This window comes from Phacochoerus africanus, chromosome 7 (assembly GCF_016906955.1).
Source record: "Phacochoerus africanus isolate WHEZ1 chromosome 7, ROS_Pafr_v1, whole genome shotgun sequence".
NCBI lineage: Eukaryota > Metazoa > Chordata > Mammalia > Artiodactyla > Suidae > Phacochoerus > Phacochoerus africanus.
The window spans coordinates 102553773-102568816 of NC_062550.1; the positions used below are offsets into that span (position 1 = coordinate 102553773).

At 36.6% G+C, this 15044-nt stretch overlaps 1 protein-coding gene across 5 annotated transcripts in view; it reads right to left on the bottom strand.

Annotated features, from left to right (window-relative positions):
* Positions 1–15044, bottom strand: part of TMTC2 (transmembrane O-mannosyltransferase targeting cadherins 2) — a 415894-nt gene that overhangs the window by 144967 nt on the left and 255883 nt on the right. For all 5 annotated transcript variants that reach the window (XM_047788345.1, XM_047788343.1, XM_047788342.1 and 2 more), the window contains exons 6-7: positions 14327–14511; positions 12665–12743 (exon numbers count right to left, since the gene is read on the bottom strand). In XM_047788345.1, the coding sequence (XP_047644301.1) occupies positions 12665–12743; positions 14327–14511 (264 nt within the window). The remainder of the gene's footprint in view (positions 1–12664; positions 12744–14326; positions 14512–15044) is intronic.

Genomic DNA, 15044 nt, shown 5'->3' on the forward strand with positions numbered 1-15044 from the left:
ACAGTGAACAATGAAACATTAGTGAAAAAGGTGTGAACGTCATTGAATTACACATACTTAACTATAAACTGAGGAGTTACAAAAGTTTCAGATGTTAGTAAAATACTGTGACGCCGGCACACGGGGGAGAAAAACCCCGTGTCTTTATAAAAGGCCTTTATAAAAGGCCTCATACAGGCTGTGCACCTGAGGACGCTTCGCCTGAAGGTCAGGCGTTCTATGGTAATCTGCCTAATTTCTCAGATCTCCAACTTGGACGAACTGGCGGGTCTCTAAGGGAATCTTTCCACTTTTAAGAACTGCTTACTTTTCATTTAAGATATCAGGCTTGTTTGGTTGGTTTTTACACCTAGTGTTTTTCTGTGCTGGTCATTTTTCCTTTAATGAGCACTTTCCCCATCCTTGCTATGATTATTTCTGTTTCATATATTACTTTTAATTCTCTCCTTAGGAACTAATCTTGTCACAAAATTTTAAAAAGAAATACATGCATCTTAATTAACTGATTAATTTGGTTTGTCTCAACTATCTTTTGAAAATTTATAATTATGATATAGCACTGAATTAGAAATTATACACCAAAGCAGTAATTGGATGGTTGGGTTTCTAATTCTTACTTTTCCATTAAATAGTTGTGTGGCTACAGACAAGTCTGTTACTTGACAGGGCCTTAGCTTTATCATGTACACTATGAGGGGCTAAGAGTAAATAACTCCTGAATCTCTTAAATTATGTAATCATTTAGAGATTCACCACTGTTCAGTGATTCACACAGTCAAATCAGTCACATCTTAGTTTAAAAAGGAACTGTCATATACATGGATTTTCTAGATGACTCAATTCAAGATTGACTAAATCTAGATTAAGTCCTGATTATTCCTTTAAAAAACATTATATTGAGGAGTTCCCATCACGGCACAGAGGAAACAAACCTGACTAGGAACCATGAGGTTGCGGGTTCAATCCCTGGCCTCACTCAGTGGGTTAAGGATCCGGCGTTGCCATGAGCTGGGGTGTAGGTCGAAGACACAGCTTGGATCTGGTGTTGCTGAGGCTGTGGTGCAGGCCGGCAGCTATAGCTCTGATTAGACCCCTAGCCTGGGAACCTCGATAGGCCTTGGGTGCGGCCCTAAAAAAAAAAGACAAAAGACCAAAAAACAAAACAAAACATTATATTTCTTTATATATTTGGTACCTAATTACAAACATTACATCTATTCATTAGAGACAATCTGAAATTTTTCATTAAATCAAATCAATTTCATTCTCAGAGATAGCGATTGTTAAAATTGTGTTGTTTTACCAGAAATTATTTTACATGTTGAAAAAAAATCAATTACTTTATAAGTAAAATGTTTTGCTAGTTTTAAATATTTAGGTTGCTTCTATTGTCTTACTATATTAAATAAAAATATCATATTTTCCCCAAAATTCAATGTTCTCATTCAAGGTCAATATTCAATTTTTTGTATACTCAAATTTTCCTCTCAATTTTTAATGCAGGTACTTTAGCTATTTGAGCAACTATCATTCTTTTTTGTAATTACTTTTTTAAAAAAATCTCTTTTTATCTTAGAACACATAAGTAGCAGTGGAATTCTTGAAGAAAAATGTATACATTTTCACAAATTTTTTTCGCAAAACTTTAACCATCAATAGGCTTTCAATTAATTGTAGGTCTTAAAGCCATTTTTCAAGTAAGACATTCATGTTTCCCTTACGATAAGTCAAAAAAAATTAAAATAGTTTTTGGTTTCAGGATATTTTAAACTTTATATGTGCTAATCAAGTTGATTTTTCCTTTGGAGATTTATCACTCTTTCATGCAAAAAAAATTCTTTTCTGTTATAGAGACATATATTCTTTTGAATTACATAGTTTCATTATTAAAATTACCTATTTATTCTATATGAAATACATTTAGCAATATGGTGTGAGGCAAGTATCGAATTTTATTCTTTTCAAATATTTAATCAATTGTCACAGGTCAACTTTTATAAAAACTCCCTTCCCTCATCAATATTTAATTCCACATTTATTAGCTACAAAAAAAAAATAGTAAAATTGTATCTGTTTCTAGGGTATCCATTCTGCCACACTAATCTGGTTTTTGTTTCTTAGGTCAAGACAACACGGCTCTAAGCGCTGTAGCTTCTTCTAATATTTTAATATCAAATAGAGAAAGTCTCACCCACTATTCTCTAAGCCTTCTTGGCTCTCTTTTCCTGTTAAATCTACCACATAAATTTTAGAATCATTTTGTGAAATTTTTCTTTTGTCTTGTTTTGTGCTTTTTAGGGCTGAACTAGCAGCATATGGAAGTTCCCAGGCCAGGGGTCGAATTAGAGCTGTAGCTGCCGGTCTACACCACAGCACAGCAACCCAGGATGCAAGTCAAGTATGTGACCTACACCACAGGTCATGGCAACACCAGATTCTTAACCCACTGAGGGAAGCCAGTGATCAAACCTGTATCCTCTTGGATCCTAGTAGGATTCATTACCACTGAGCCATGATGGGAACTCTGCGAAATTTTTAACACTTTAGTTTTGAGAGATGTTTATTGCTATCAAATTATAATCCATACGTCAACTTAAGAAGGGAATTTTTATAAAATAGAATTTTGCTATTTAAGGTTAATAGTTATTTTTTCATTTACTCAAACTCATACTCACCCCCATCTTTGTAACGTACCTATAGAACCTACCTCGGCAACTATGACCTTCTGATCTTAAACTAGATTATTAGATATGTACAGCCGGACACAAAACCCTTCATATCTTTATTTGTTCTTCAACCTAAATTCAGAAGCCTCTGGCTCCAAAGAGTCTTAATAAATATCTGATCAATAACTGACCACACTATATATCAACTTGGATTTAGATGTTACATTTTTACCAAGTATGTCACTGAAGAAAAATTTTCAAGCGACTCTATTTTCTAGCTTCTACATTATTATCGTTATTATTTTGCCTTTTCTAGGGCTGCACCTGCAGCATATGGAGGTTCCCAGGCTAGGGGTCTAACCGGAGCTATAGCCGCCGGCCTACACCACAGCCACAGCAATGCATGGGATCCAAGCCACGTCTGCAACCTACACAACAGCTCAAGGCAAATCCAGATCCTTAACACACCGAGCGAGGCCAGGGATCGAACCCACAGCCTCATGGTTCCTACTCAGATTCGTTAACCACTGAGCCATGACTGGAACTCCTCCAGCATCTATAGAAAAGAACCACATAACATCAAGATCCTATTATGTCAAGAATTTAACTTCTTTCATTCTCACTTTTTACACAGTGTTAGCTTTAACACAGAAACATTAGGGAGTCAGCTTTATTTCTTTATTTATGTCATAAACTTTCTATAACTATTGGCTGTCAAATTTGGTAATTCGTCCGTATTTCCATCCTAATCTTTCCTCAGCTTTATCTTATCCTTATAAAATTAACACAGTCCATGAGTTTCCATCGTGGCACAGTGGAAACAAATCTGACTAGGAACCATAAGGCTGTGGGTTTGATCCCTGTTCTTGCTCAGTGGGCTGAGGATCCAGCATTGCCGTGAGCTGTGGTGTAGGCTGCAGGCGCGGCTTGGATCCCGCATTGCTGTGATGTAGGTTGGCCGCTGTAGCTCAGATTCGACTCTTAGCCTGGGAACCTCCATATGCCATGAGTGCGGCCCTAAAAACCACAAGAAAAAAACACAGGCCAATTGCCTTAGACACATTAGTTATTATTGGAAATACTTAAGACCTACTGTAGGAAGCAGGAAAAGACAAAGAGAAGACTAAAATGATTACAGAAATTAAAGCAGCTCCTTAGTATCTGACAACAGACCTAACAATTTTAACTCCTTCCTTTGGGGTAGAGTGACTGGTAATAAATGAAATATAATCCTAATTTTACATGGAGAGTTGTGGAAAGGTTCAGTATGTAACACTACAGCAAGCCCTAGAGCATCAAACTTGAAGCCAGAAAGGGAGTTTTAAAGCAGAGAGAAGAAATGCAGAGGAAAAATAAAAAACTGAATATGTGTTTCATTAAGTAAAAACACTAATCTTGAAAAAAGCAGTTAAATTTCAGTGAAAGTTAAAAAGATTCCTAATATCTACTATTATATACTGGCGATATTGATGTACCATCAAAATTGAACTTGGAAAACAGCCAGGAGCCTGTGTCAATATTCTCTGCTTGCAACTAGAGATCCTAAAAGTCTCCAGGATAATCAATTTCCTTTATGTTTTCAAGGAAATGAATCATTAAAAATAATCAATCAACAAATGTTGGAGCCAACCCCATAAGATTCTGAATTTTCCAAAGAAGAGAAAGTGAGACTGTGTGTGTGTGTGTGTGTGTGTGTGTGTGTGTGTGTGTGTTGGAGGTGATGATTTTCTCCTAAAATACCGTACTGTCCTCAAAGAACTAGAATGTAATAAATAAAATGGTTTAATATACCTGAAATATTTAGGAAATACTAGAAGAATATGCAAGTCCTAAATTGTGCCTAGAAAAATCTGAAGTTTACGCTAGAGGAAAGAAAAAACAATGAGTAAATGTACTAGCTTGGAAAGAATGAATGAAGATAACAGAATTTAGAGAAATAGGATACAAATATTTGCAGGAAAACAGCACAGGTGTACAATAAAAGCATTTTGTGTTTTCTATACATTGTCTTAGGAATACACTTCATATGAATTCCTGGATTGAGCAATATGTCTTTATAATATACAATGAATAATTTATTAATTTATTTTTGTCTTTTTGCCATTTCTTGGGCCGTTCCCACGGCATACGGAGGTTCCCAGACTAGGGGTTGAATCGGAGCTGTAGCCACCGGCCGACGCCAGAGCCACAGCAACACGGGATCCGAGCCGCATCTGCAACCTACACCACAGCTCACGGCAACGCTAGATCCTTAACCCGCTGAGCAAGGGCAGGGATCGAACCCGCAACCTCATGGTTCCTAGTCGGATTCGTTAACCACTGAGCCACAACAGGAACTCCTGAATAATTTATTTTACACTCTAAATGTTTATATTAACGTTAATCAGTAAGATAAATCAGAAATTTAAAAAAATTATCCTATTTTTAATGAATAAGTTTCTACAACAGCTCATAAAACCTCAGGCTCATAATTTATATGTTGGCAAAAAAAAAAAGACTTGCAATCTGGAGCACTCTGCATGTTCTATTTTAATGCTGTACTAAATTTGGATATGACAATTGCTTCTATCAGTGTAAATAAAATCACAGCTAAGGAACAGTTCATCAAGGAGTTAAATGAAATTTTCATGTAGAAAATCTTTCCCTACCTGTTAGGAAAAACAGAAAATTATATCCTTCATAGAAGATTTTCTTCTTCCTCGTGATCTTGTCCGTTTCCTCTCAATGTTGTCAAAGTTGGCATCAGTTAAGAATTCTAGATTTTGAAACTTAATTTTTTGAGTATAAAGTCACATCACTTAAATTTTCTAAGACTAATCCAACCTATATTTACTATTGAGTCGAAGATTCCCCCCATGGATAGTGTCCACTACAGGAGTAAAATGTACATTTTGTTCCTCATTTATTTCTACGGAAGCCTCAGAAAACATTTTTTTCAAGCAGAACATGTTGAAACTATTTGGGAATCAGAGAATAAGGATATAATTAGGTATTAATCTGAGTATATTCGCTTCCTTGTAACTCAACTTAAAAATAAAGTTTTTAAGCTTCAATCTTTTCCTTTACCACTAAACTGGCAAAAGTATGAGTTAATGTAACAGGTGGGCTCATGTGGTTTTAATAGTAATGAAATATAATCAACTGTCCCATATCATATTTCCAGGAAAGCAAGTGACATCGAGACCTAAGCATGATCCTTAAGCAACCCTAGAATTGGCATGAAAGTGTTCAAACTCCCCACAGGGACCATATATCTTCTGGCCCAGGCTTTAATTGAAACTTTAAACAAAATATATTACCTATTTCATGCAGCTGAACTGGAGGCTGGCCTTTGTAGTGTATAGACTAATGCCTAGCAAATTAATGTCTGTAACCATAGGACATAATGGAGAATGTACATCAAACGTGAGTGGTAAAAAGAAAAAAAAAAAACAAACAAACATAAACCACTGCAGTTTTATACTGAGAAATGAAATTTTGGGTGCAAATGTTACATAAACATTTTATATAGTTTTCTCTTTGGATGTACACAGCCAAACCCACATGATTTCCTTATCTTATTGGCTCCACATCTTACAAAGTGAATTTCTAAAATCTCTTGGCACTATCTTATCCTTTCTCCCTGTCGTGACCTTTCTGACAATGGAAAAATGAAAGGACAATAGATTTATCTTAAAAATTAGAAGTTAATCTTCTTTCTGGAGGTACACAGATCAGTGGTTGATCCAGTTATACAGTCATCGTATTTGAAGGGCTGAACTGCTGATTTTCAAGAGTGCCAATGGAAGCAATCATAGAAAAATCACCAGAACTCAAAATAGGGGAAGCAGGCGGTATAAAAAGCTTAACACTACCAGAGTGTTAATGCTTCCACACTTGAAAGATGTGAAGTTCAAATCTCACACACTTAAAAACCATCTTTTTCACAGTCGGCATGCTAAATGCCTTGAGCAATCCACTTAAAAACCACCAGTCATAGAAGAAAAGATGAAGCATGTGAAGTGTCCTGTTAAAAATTTACTCTGAATATTTCTATTCTAAATATCTTCTGGGACAACGTGAGGTAAACACACACACACATGCAAGTATATCCACAAGAGTAATTCAACAAAAAGAAATGAGTCCGCTAAAAAACCAGCCATACAGAAAGCCAAGGGAAAAACAGACTTCTCTTACAGCCAATCTGCTAGCTGAACTCAGCACAGAATGTACACCCTTTAAGCAGAGTTAGGATAAATTTACAAGTGGAAATTTTTACATTATGTTTTCAGGATGTGCATTTGCCATCTTCTTTGCCAGTTCTTACCTAAATAAGAGTAAGGAATCTAAAGATCATTGGTAGCCATTTCTGACATAACTTTTTCATTCCACAAGTTTCTTTCTCAAAACTACAAACTGTAAAAACAACTGCTCTAATAATTCATTTTATCCTAAAATGACGCTAATAAATTCACTGTGTTTCCTATTCATTGGTTCTTTTGTCATTCTCCCTAACGAGCTCAATGACATTGGAAAAACCTCTCATAATTAAAGATCTGTTTTCATAAAACTAAAAATTAAGTCAAACGATTTCTTCTCTTTTATGAGAGAATGCATCTTTTCAATTTTAAACCTATGTAAGTAAAAGACCTGTTAGTTGCAGGGCTGATGAAGGAAAACATATTTTCCAATAATAATCTTGGATTTTATTAGTAACAGGAATGTGTGTAAAAAAAAAAAAATCTAAGAATCATCAAAAATAAGAGAATGAAAATGGTTAGATCCAAACAAAAGCAAAAAAGGTAATAAATAGTAATGGTCATTATGGAATCTCCCTGCAAGGAGAACGTAATCTCTCCCTAAGATAAAAGCATATTACCCAACGTAGACATTTTCTTAAAGAACAAAAACCTATGAATACATATGCAAATTTTGATACTAGTGTCACATTGGGGGAAAAAAAGCTTGAGTTTTTTTTGTTGTTGTTAATTTTGGTTGGTTTGGTCCAGTCAACACAACACAGCCTACAGAGCTATAAACAAAATATTCTTGAGGCTGGAGTAATACAATTATCCATTTCATTGACAGACATTGACTTATTAAAGAACGATATTAAGAGCTCTAGAACCAAGGGTGAAATCATCTAGAAAGCCTCTAGAAGAGCTGAAACCATATGGACTATTTCCATTTCATCCCACCATTACCTCTATACCCACCACCCAAGTTGTGTGACCAAAAAATAATTTTCCTTTTGCATACAGAGGCTATTCTAAACAGAGTGTTTGCAGACTGCAACAAAATGCAATAACTCTAGACTCAATTACTTCATGAATACATCATGTCCTTTTGTTCTCAAGATATATTACCAAGATGAAATGGCCTAAATTGCTTGTATAATTAAACCTAACAATTACTTTGCATTGAGAAAACCAAATGATTTTATTTTAAATAGCAAATAGACCTAAAATGACCTTGGGGATTGGAAGGGCTCAAACTGATAACATTGAAAATTACAGTCTAATTTGCTTTCTCATGGATTCTTGGAATTATTTAAAAGCAAAGCTTATATATACATAAAAAGAAAAATAAACATTTACAGAGAAAGAAGAAAAAAATAGGCTGGTTAAAGATTATCCTAAATTAAAAAAAAATTAATATTTTGCATATTTCATGTATCTGTGATGACACTACAGTTCTGTAGATATTTTATTCTTTTAAGATGAAGAGGTGTTTACTATATATTTCGATAAGGAAGGATACCTATACCTATATATCTATACATCTTTATCTACACAGATATAGCTACTGCTGGTTTTTACATGGGTAAAGATATGCTATATTGACAGTAAAGAATGTGCCAGTTTGGGCAACACAGAAGGGCTAAATAGAAAAAGCATTTGCATTTAACTCAGGAAACCACATTTCTGGTTCTAACACAAGCTGTGTAATCCAAAACAGATCAGCCTAACTCTTGGTGTTAATTTTAGCTTGTAATATAAAAGATAATGTTAGGAGGATTTTAAAGATATAAATCCTCCATCTCTAACATTCTATGAGTCTAAAAATCACTTGCAACTTATGAAGACAAAAAGAGAAATTAAGATTCAATAAAGGCCTACAGTGGGTGTCAGAACAAAGAATAATTACGACTACATCTGGGGGAAAAATGTCATGGCAAGAAAAGGAGAAGAAACGCTGACCTAAATATAACAATTTCAATGGAGAGGGAATATTCTACTAATGAAATTAAGTTAATTGGGCATTAACTGAGTAGGCTGTTTCAATTCTGCTTAACATAGTTGACGATAAAAGAAGGAGTTTGACTGTGGTTGTTGAGAGACAGAGGAAATGGACTTTGCAAGAAAAAGACAGCAATTCTAGACAGGACAGAAGTAAATAAACAGAGTCCCTGTGGAAGGTCACTACCTACAAGGCCATCACTAGGTCAAAAATCCTATCTATAGAGAAATCATACTTGCACTGGTAAATATGAAAAGAACTGTCAAGAGAACGCATTCAGTGACTTCTGGAGTTGAAAGCCCTCCCAAATGACCATGACTACAATGGAAAGTAATATTATGCAACATTTTCTAGGTTAGGAATTTAGTCCCATGAGCTTTTACCTTCATCATCTCGATCAATCTTCAAATTGACGCTACCATGACAGACACCTTATGGATGGGGAAACTGAGGCATGAGGTAAGCGGTTTGCCCAGCTTGCTCAGACAGTAAGTGTCAAGGCCATAATGTGAACCTGGGCTGGCTGCTGCACACTCTCCTGAATCTCCACTTAATCCAGTCCATTCTATCAAGAGGAACCTGGGGCCCACAGGCATGAGGTCACACAACTGGCTAGGAGCAATGTTAACCATTATTCTATTAGTGGTCTCTTGCTATTTCAGGTATGCTCATAACGTGCTAGTTATAACTGCTACCTAGGTGAAACTTTCATTTGTATTACATAGCAGTTATAAAATACTATTTAGTAGCTTTTTAAATATTCATATAGCTTTGTCATTTATTTAACTTTAGATGGAATGAGACGCCTCAAGTATTGCTCACTCATCCTGATCCTATGAAATCAATGAGAATAATGAGAACATATTTTTAAACAGTTTTTTAAGTTTCCTTACAAACCGCCACAATGAAAACCAATAGTCTTATGATAAAATATAGAAACATCTAAGTAGGCAAGCAAATTAATTCATCTTGTTATTTTTTATTAATCCACAAAGGGGGACAATAGACTAATTTGATGTTTAAGATAAGTCGACTATTGTCAGAAAGCACAGAGTAATATGATTTTTTCATAAAATGTTCAAAGGAAAGGCAGGTGCAAAGGACTAGAGCTTTGTTTTTTAAGTCATTGCAATGAATTAAATTATTAAACTAATCATATTCAAATACAATTGTATTTTTTCACACATATTCCTTCATTCCTCCTAACTTCCTACTAAAGGGGAAAAAAGGCTTGAAAAAAACGTTTGCATATATACATGCTAGTGCTTGGGGGGGCGTGATCGTGAAGGGGTAAATGAATGAGCTTTGAGAAAAATGAGTACTTGCAGGCGACATCTAGTCAGACACTATAATCCATCACTGGTCCCTAAAGGGCACCAATAATATGCAAATGTGAGAATGAGAAAACACATTCAAGGCTGTTGATAAACTTGATAGGATAATCAGCATATGCTGACAGACTAATGAAACTGATGAACTGATAGGGCAGCTTATCTCCGGGGCCGTTTTTTTCCTTGTCAAAGGGAGGCTAATCAAAATGTATTAGAAGTTAAAGCAAACACTCAGAGGATTTCACCCATTTGATTAGAAGGTGAACTCACTCTCAGAGAAAATTATAGTTTCGTGAACAACTGAAACGACAAAACCTAGTCAGCGGACAGCCCTTCACATAAAAATGAAGCAGAAGACAGCCACCATAGTTACGGAAGAAGCCTGGAATTTTAAATTATATTGGGAGTCTCCCCTCGCAAATTGGTCGAGGGCTTTGCAGAGTCGGGGCAAAGCAGCTCCCTCCTGCTATAATGGAAAATAAGACAAAGAGACTAAGCAATAACCCCCGGGACACACTTATCTTTTGCTGCCTGGGTGTGCTCAGCATCTGTGTAGCCATATGAGACACAGATTCCCAAGGTACCAGCTGACTTTTCAATCAAAGGTATTTACATAAAACAATTGAATGAAGGTTGTGAAATCATTAACTCTAGTGAATACCACACTTCCTATTAACAATAAAGATGCCATGTACAATCTGTTACCGGGATCCAGTCCTTCCCTAATTTAAAGGAAGATATCCTATTGGATCACTGAGGATAATTGAGGAAAATTGGGGAAAAAGTCCCTCCCAAGCGTCAGTATTAAAAATAAACCTATAAACGAAAACCACTGTGCCTCCTTAGATAAAACTAGAGAACACAATTCTTGCAAAATCCATTTTGACATGAAAAACCATCCAGCACTAACAGAGCAAAGCTAATTCAACGGATAAATCTACAGACTCCAGGAACACACTTTCTAAGACGTGTGCATTTCACCTGGGTGGAGAGATTGATGGCACAACATTAGATAGTGAAAGATGCTGTTTTAATTCATAAGCGTAAGGGCAAAAGTACATTTTTTTTAAGAAAAGCTGGATTTTAACTTTTAGTAATTACAGCAATGAGAAAAAGAATCAGCAACTAAAAACACTTCAGGGTCCTCTTTAATACAAGCATTAAATCACCTTACTGCTGCCCAGGCTTACTGGAGACAGACTCCCAGAGACAAGGAATGAATATATTAACTTCTTCCAAACATTTTTTTTTTTTTGTATTTACTGACCTGTGCCTTGTTCTAGCTCTAAGCTATTTTTAAATTTTCTCATTTAGAAAAAGAGAAAGTGAATGTCCTTGCCAGGCATATAGGTTTGAGCTTGGGAGAATTTGGAATTTTTTATGTGTACTCAAAAGCCATACAGCTACTACGAAATTTCTCAAATCACAGAGTACAGAAGCAGAAAATAATCCTAGAGATGAGATAGTCACATTCAGTTTATACGCATGAGAGAGGCCTAAAATATTAAACGACTTAACTATGCTTAATGAAAAGGGAAAATCTGAGTTTGTAATTTGTGCTTTAGAGAAAAAGAAATATTTGAGTACAAAAGCAATCGTTTCTCTTCTCTCCTTTATCTGGGAACAGCAAGGTTAATCAGCGGGACATCTTAAATTTGAAGGATGCTCTTCAAGAGTCACATACCGAATAGGCAGTTTTCAGATGTGCCCATCATAAACAGCGGAGGTAACAATTCACTATAAAGTAGTAATGAATTAATTCTAGGCAACAGGCAGATTACTTTATTAGAAATTTTAGTTCTTGACCTCTTGTACCTAGAAAAATCCATGACCTAGCTTACATACTTTCTGACTAATAAGAGAATTAAGCTAACTATTCAATGTCGGAAGAGGGATAATTGCTGTAGAGTATGTATACTCTTCACAGTATTGTTTTTACATGAAAATGATACTCAGAAGACAATCTCTTGAGATCCAAGCCCTTGTCAATGACAACCATGCAGGTTGGCCCGGTTCTTCCCAACTTTTATAAGCACCGAAATTATAAATATCTATATTATAGGTGTTTGTTTCTGAGACTATTACGATTAGGAAAATAAAATGATCAAAAATTGTCACAAATTTGACAAATTCATTAAAATGTACATATACTTTAATTCATCATTTTCAATCTCTCAAGTCCAGCTGACACTTAATGTCCACTTGGGTTTATGATCTCCTTTCAGCAAATCTGGGATCTGGCCAATCTGTTGAAAATCACTCTATTAACACTGGTATGTGTTCTTCGTAGAATAAGCATACTACAGGAGAACTTGAATGGGACGCCCAATTGGGCTATTCCCTAAGGAACAGCAATATGATTTATTAGAATCCCGCTTAACGGAAGCACAGGTTTGTGCGTCTGCACAGGTCCCTGAAATATCAATTAAAACATTACTGTTTACTTACCCATCATGTTGTACAAGCTCTGTGGGGCAAACTGCCTTGGCATTTTCTGGATTGCCTCCTTGTACACACTAAGGGCATCCTAATTTAAGAAACAGAAAAAGAGATAAAGCACAGGGCTATTCACTGAAAATAAAATGACACATTAGAGGAAAATAACTGACCTGTCCTTTCTAAATGGCACATTAGAGGAAAATAACTGACCTGTCCTTTGCTACAATAGTACATCAATTTCATGAATAAAAATATTCCACCCAGTCAGTGAAGAAGGTCATCTAAAAAATTACTTTAACAAGGAGTAGAATGTTTCCAATATACACATTTTTTTCTTTTTTGGCCACACCCACAGCATATAGAAGTTCCCAGGCCAGGGATCAAGTCGAAGCCGTAGCTGCTACCCATACCATAGCCGCAGCAACGCTGGATCTTAACCCACTGTGCCAGTGCAGGAACTCCTTCTGCTCTTTTAAAATAAATGTTCTTATTATGTTCTTTTAATATACATTTTTCAGTTCACATAGATGTTGCAATAAAAATAACTAGGAAAAGGTCATATTTAGAAGTCATCCATAGCCATCTAAAAGACTTAGTTCCTTCAAGTCAGGCAATCAAGCAGGATCTAAATAGTCTATCAACGAACCAACCCGGTAGCTGCTGGAGCCTGCCGAGATCATGAAATGCAATTATTTTTAAAGTTGTATATTTACCCTCATATCGCACTCCTAATATATCATGTAAGAACATGTGAGGGTGTGGTTTGAGCTGGGGGTGGGGGGAAGCAATACTGAACAGAAGAGAAGCAATCCGTGCGGACAGGTCTCATGTGAGAGACAGGGAAGCCAGCACTGGGCACACCTCCCAACTTTCTATACAAGATCCTGTCTCCATCACTTTCCCCTCTCCCCAGTTCAGCAAGCAATACAATTAATTTTCATTTTGTTATTGTTTTTAAAAAGAGTTTTAAAAATGGGTAGGGCTGACATCCAAACACTTAATACACAGAGTATGATAATGTATTTTTTTTTTAAACATCAAATAATGAATAGAGGGAGTTCCCATTGTGGTGCAGCGGAAATGAATCCAACTAGTCTCCATGAGGATGCAGGTTCGATCCCTGGCCTCGCTCAGTGGGTTAAGGATCTGGCATTGCCGTGAGCTGTGGTGTAGGTTGCAGACATGGTTCGGATCTGGCTTTCCTATGGCTGTGGAATAGGCCGGCAGCCGTAGCTCCGATGTGACCCCTAGCCTGGGAACCTCCATATGCCACAGGTGCGGCCCTAAAAACAAACAAATAAACAAACAAAAAAAAACCCCAATAACAAAACACAACAAAAAACATTGACTAGAGATAACAGTAATAGTGTGTCTTGAATCGTAAAATCACAGAGGCAGTAAGCAAATACGCTTGAGAAGCAAGGCATATTATTTCCCTCTCATGAGGAGTCATAATTACTCTGAGGAAATCACAGTGAAGACATCTCTTGTTTTGTTTGAGCACAGATTTTTTTTTTTTTCCCAAAAGAATGTCGCCTTAAAACTCTTTTAATAGAACCACGTATGAGCTTCTCAAATGGCCAGTGTCCTGGCAGTGGGGTCACAGAGAGAAAACACGGACCCTGGATCAGAACCAGGGGAAGGGGTGGGGCAGCGGGGCTCTGGCCTGACCTCGTAATGTCCCTGCTCGTGATAGAGCTTCCCCAGGTTGTAGAGACAGCTGGTGACCGAGCTCTTGTGGGCGTGAGGGTCCTTGAGATTTTCGTCGGGGATCTCGGAGCACTTGAGGAACGTGCGGCGGGCTTCTTCTGTCTTTCCTTGGTTCATTAGAATAATGCCGGTGTTTAAATACGCAGCTGAGGGGGAGAAAGTGGAGAGAGGAATGTGGCAAGACGGTGGTCACTGTGAAATCAATACAGTCATCTTTACCGCAGTTTAGTTTCTTTGCACTATTGCTGATTTTAAAAGAAAACCAAGGGAAGAAAAAAAAAAACACACCAAGGGAACAAATACACAAAAGCATCATTATGGTAAGAAGCACATGTGCCACTGAAAAGCAGATGTCATCGTCTCTGCCTTCTAGGAGCTCAGAATATTTTGAACTTACAATCTCGATGAGTAAAAGTTATATTTATCTTGCACATGACAATGATAAAGAGACAACAAAACATTAACACTGAGAGTTGTCACTGTTAAAGGCTCAAAATCAGATTCGCAAGTGTTCAGAAAAAGAAGTACCGTGTTTTTAAATCTGCTGGGCTGTTGGTCACCATTTTCATGGAGAAAGAGAAAGGAGCGAAGGAAGGAAGGAAGGGAGAGAGAAAGAAAGAAAGAAAGAAAGAGGGAGGGAGGAAGGAAGGAAAGAAGGAAAGGAAGGAAGGAAGGAAAG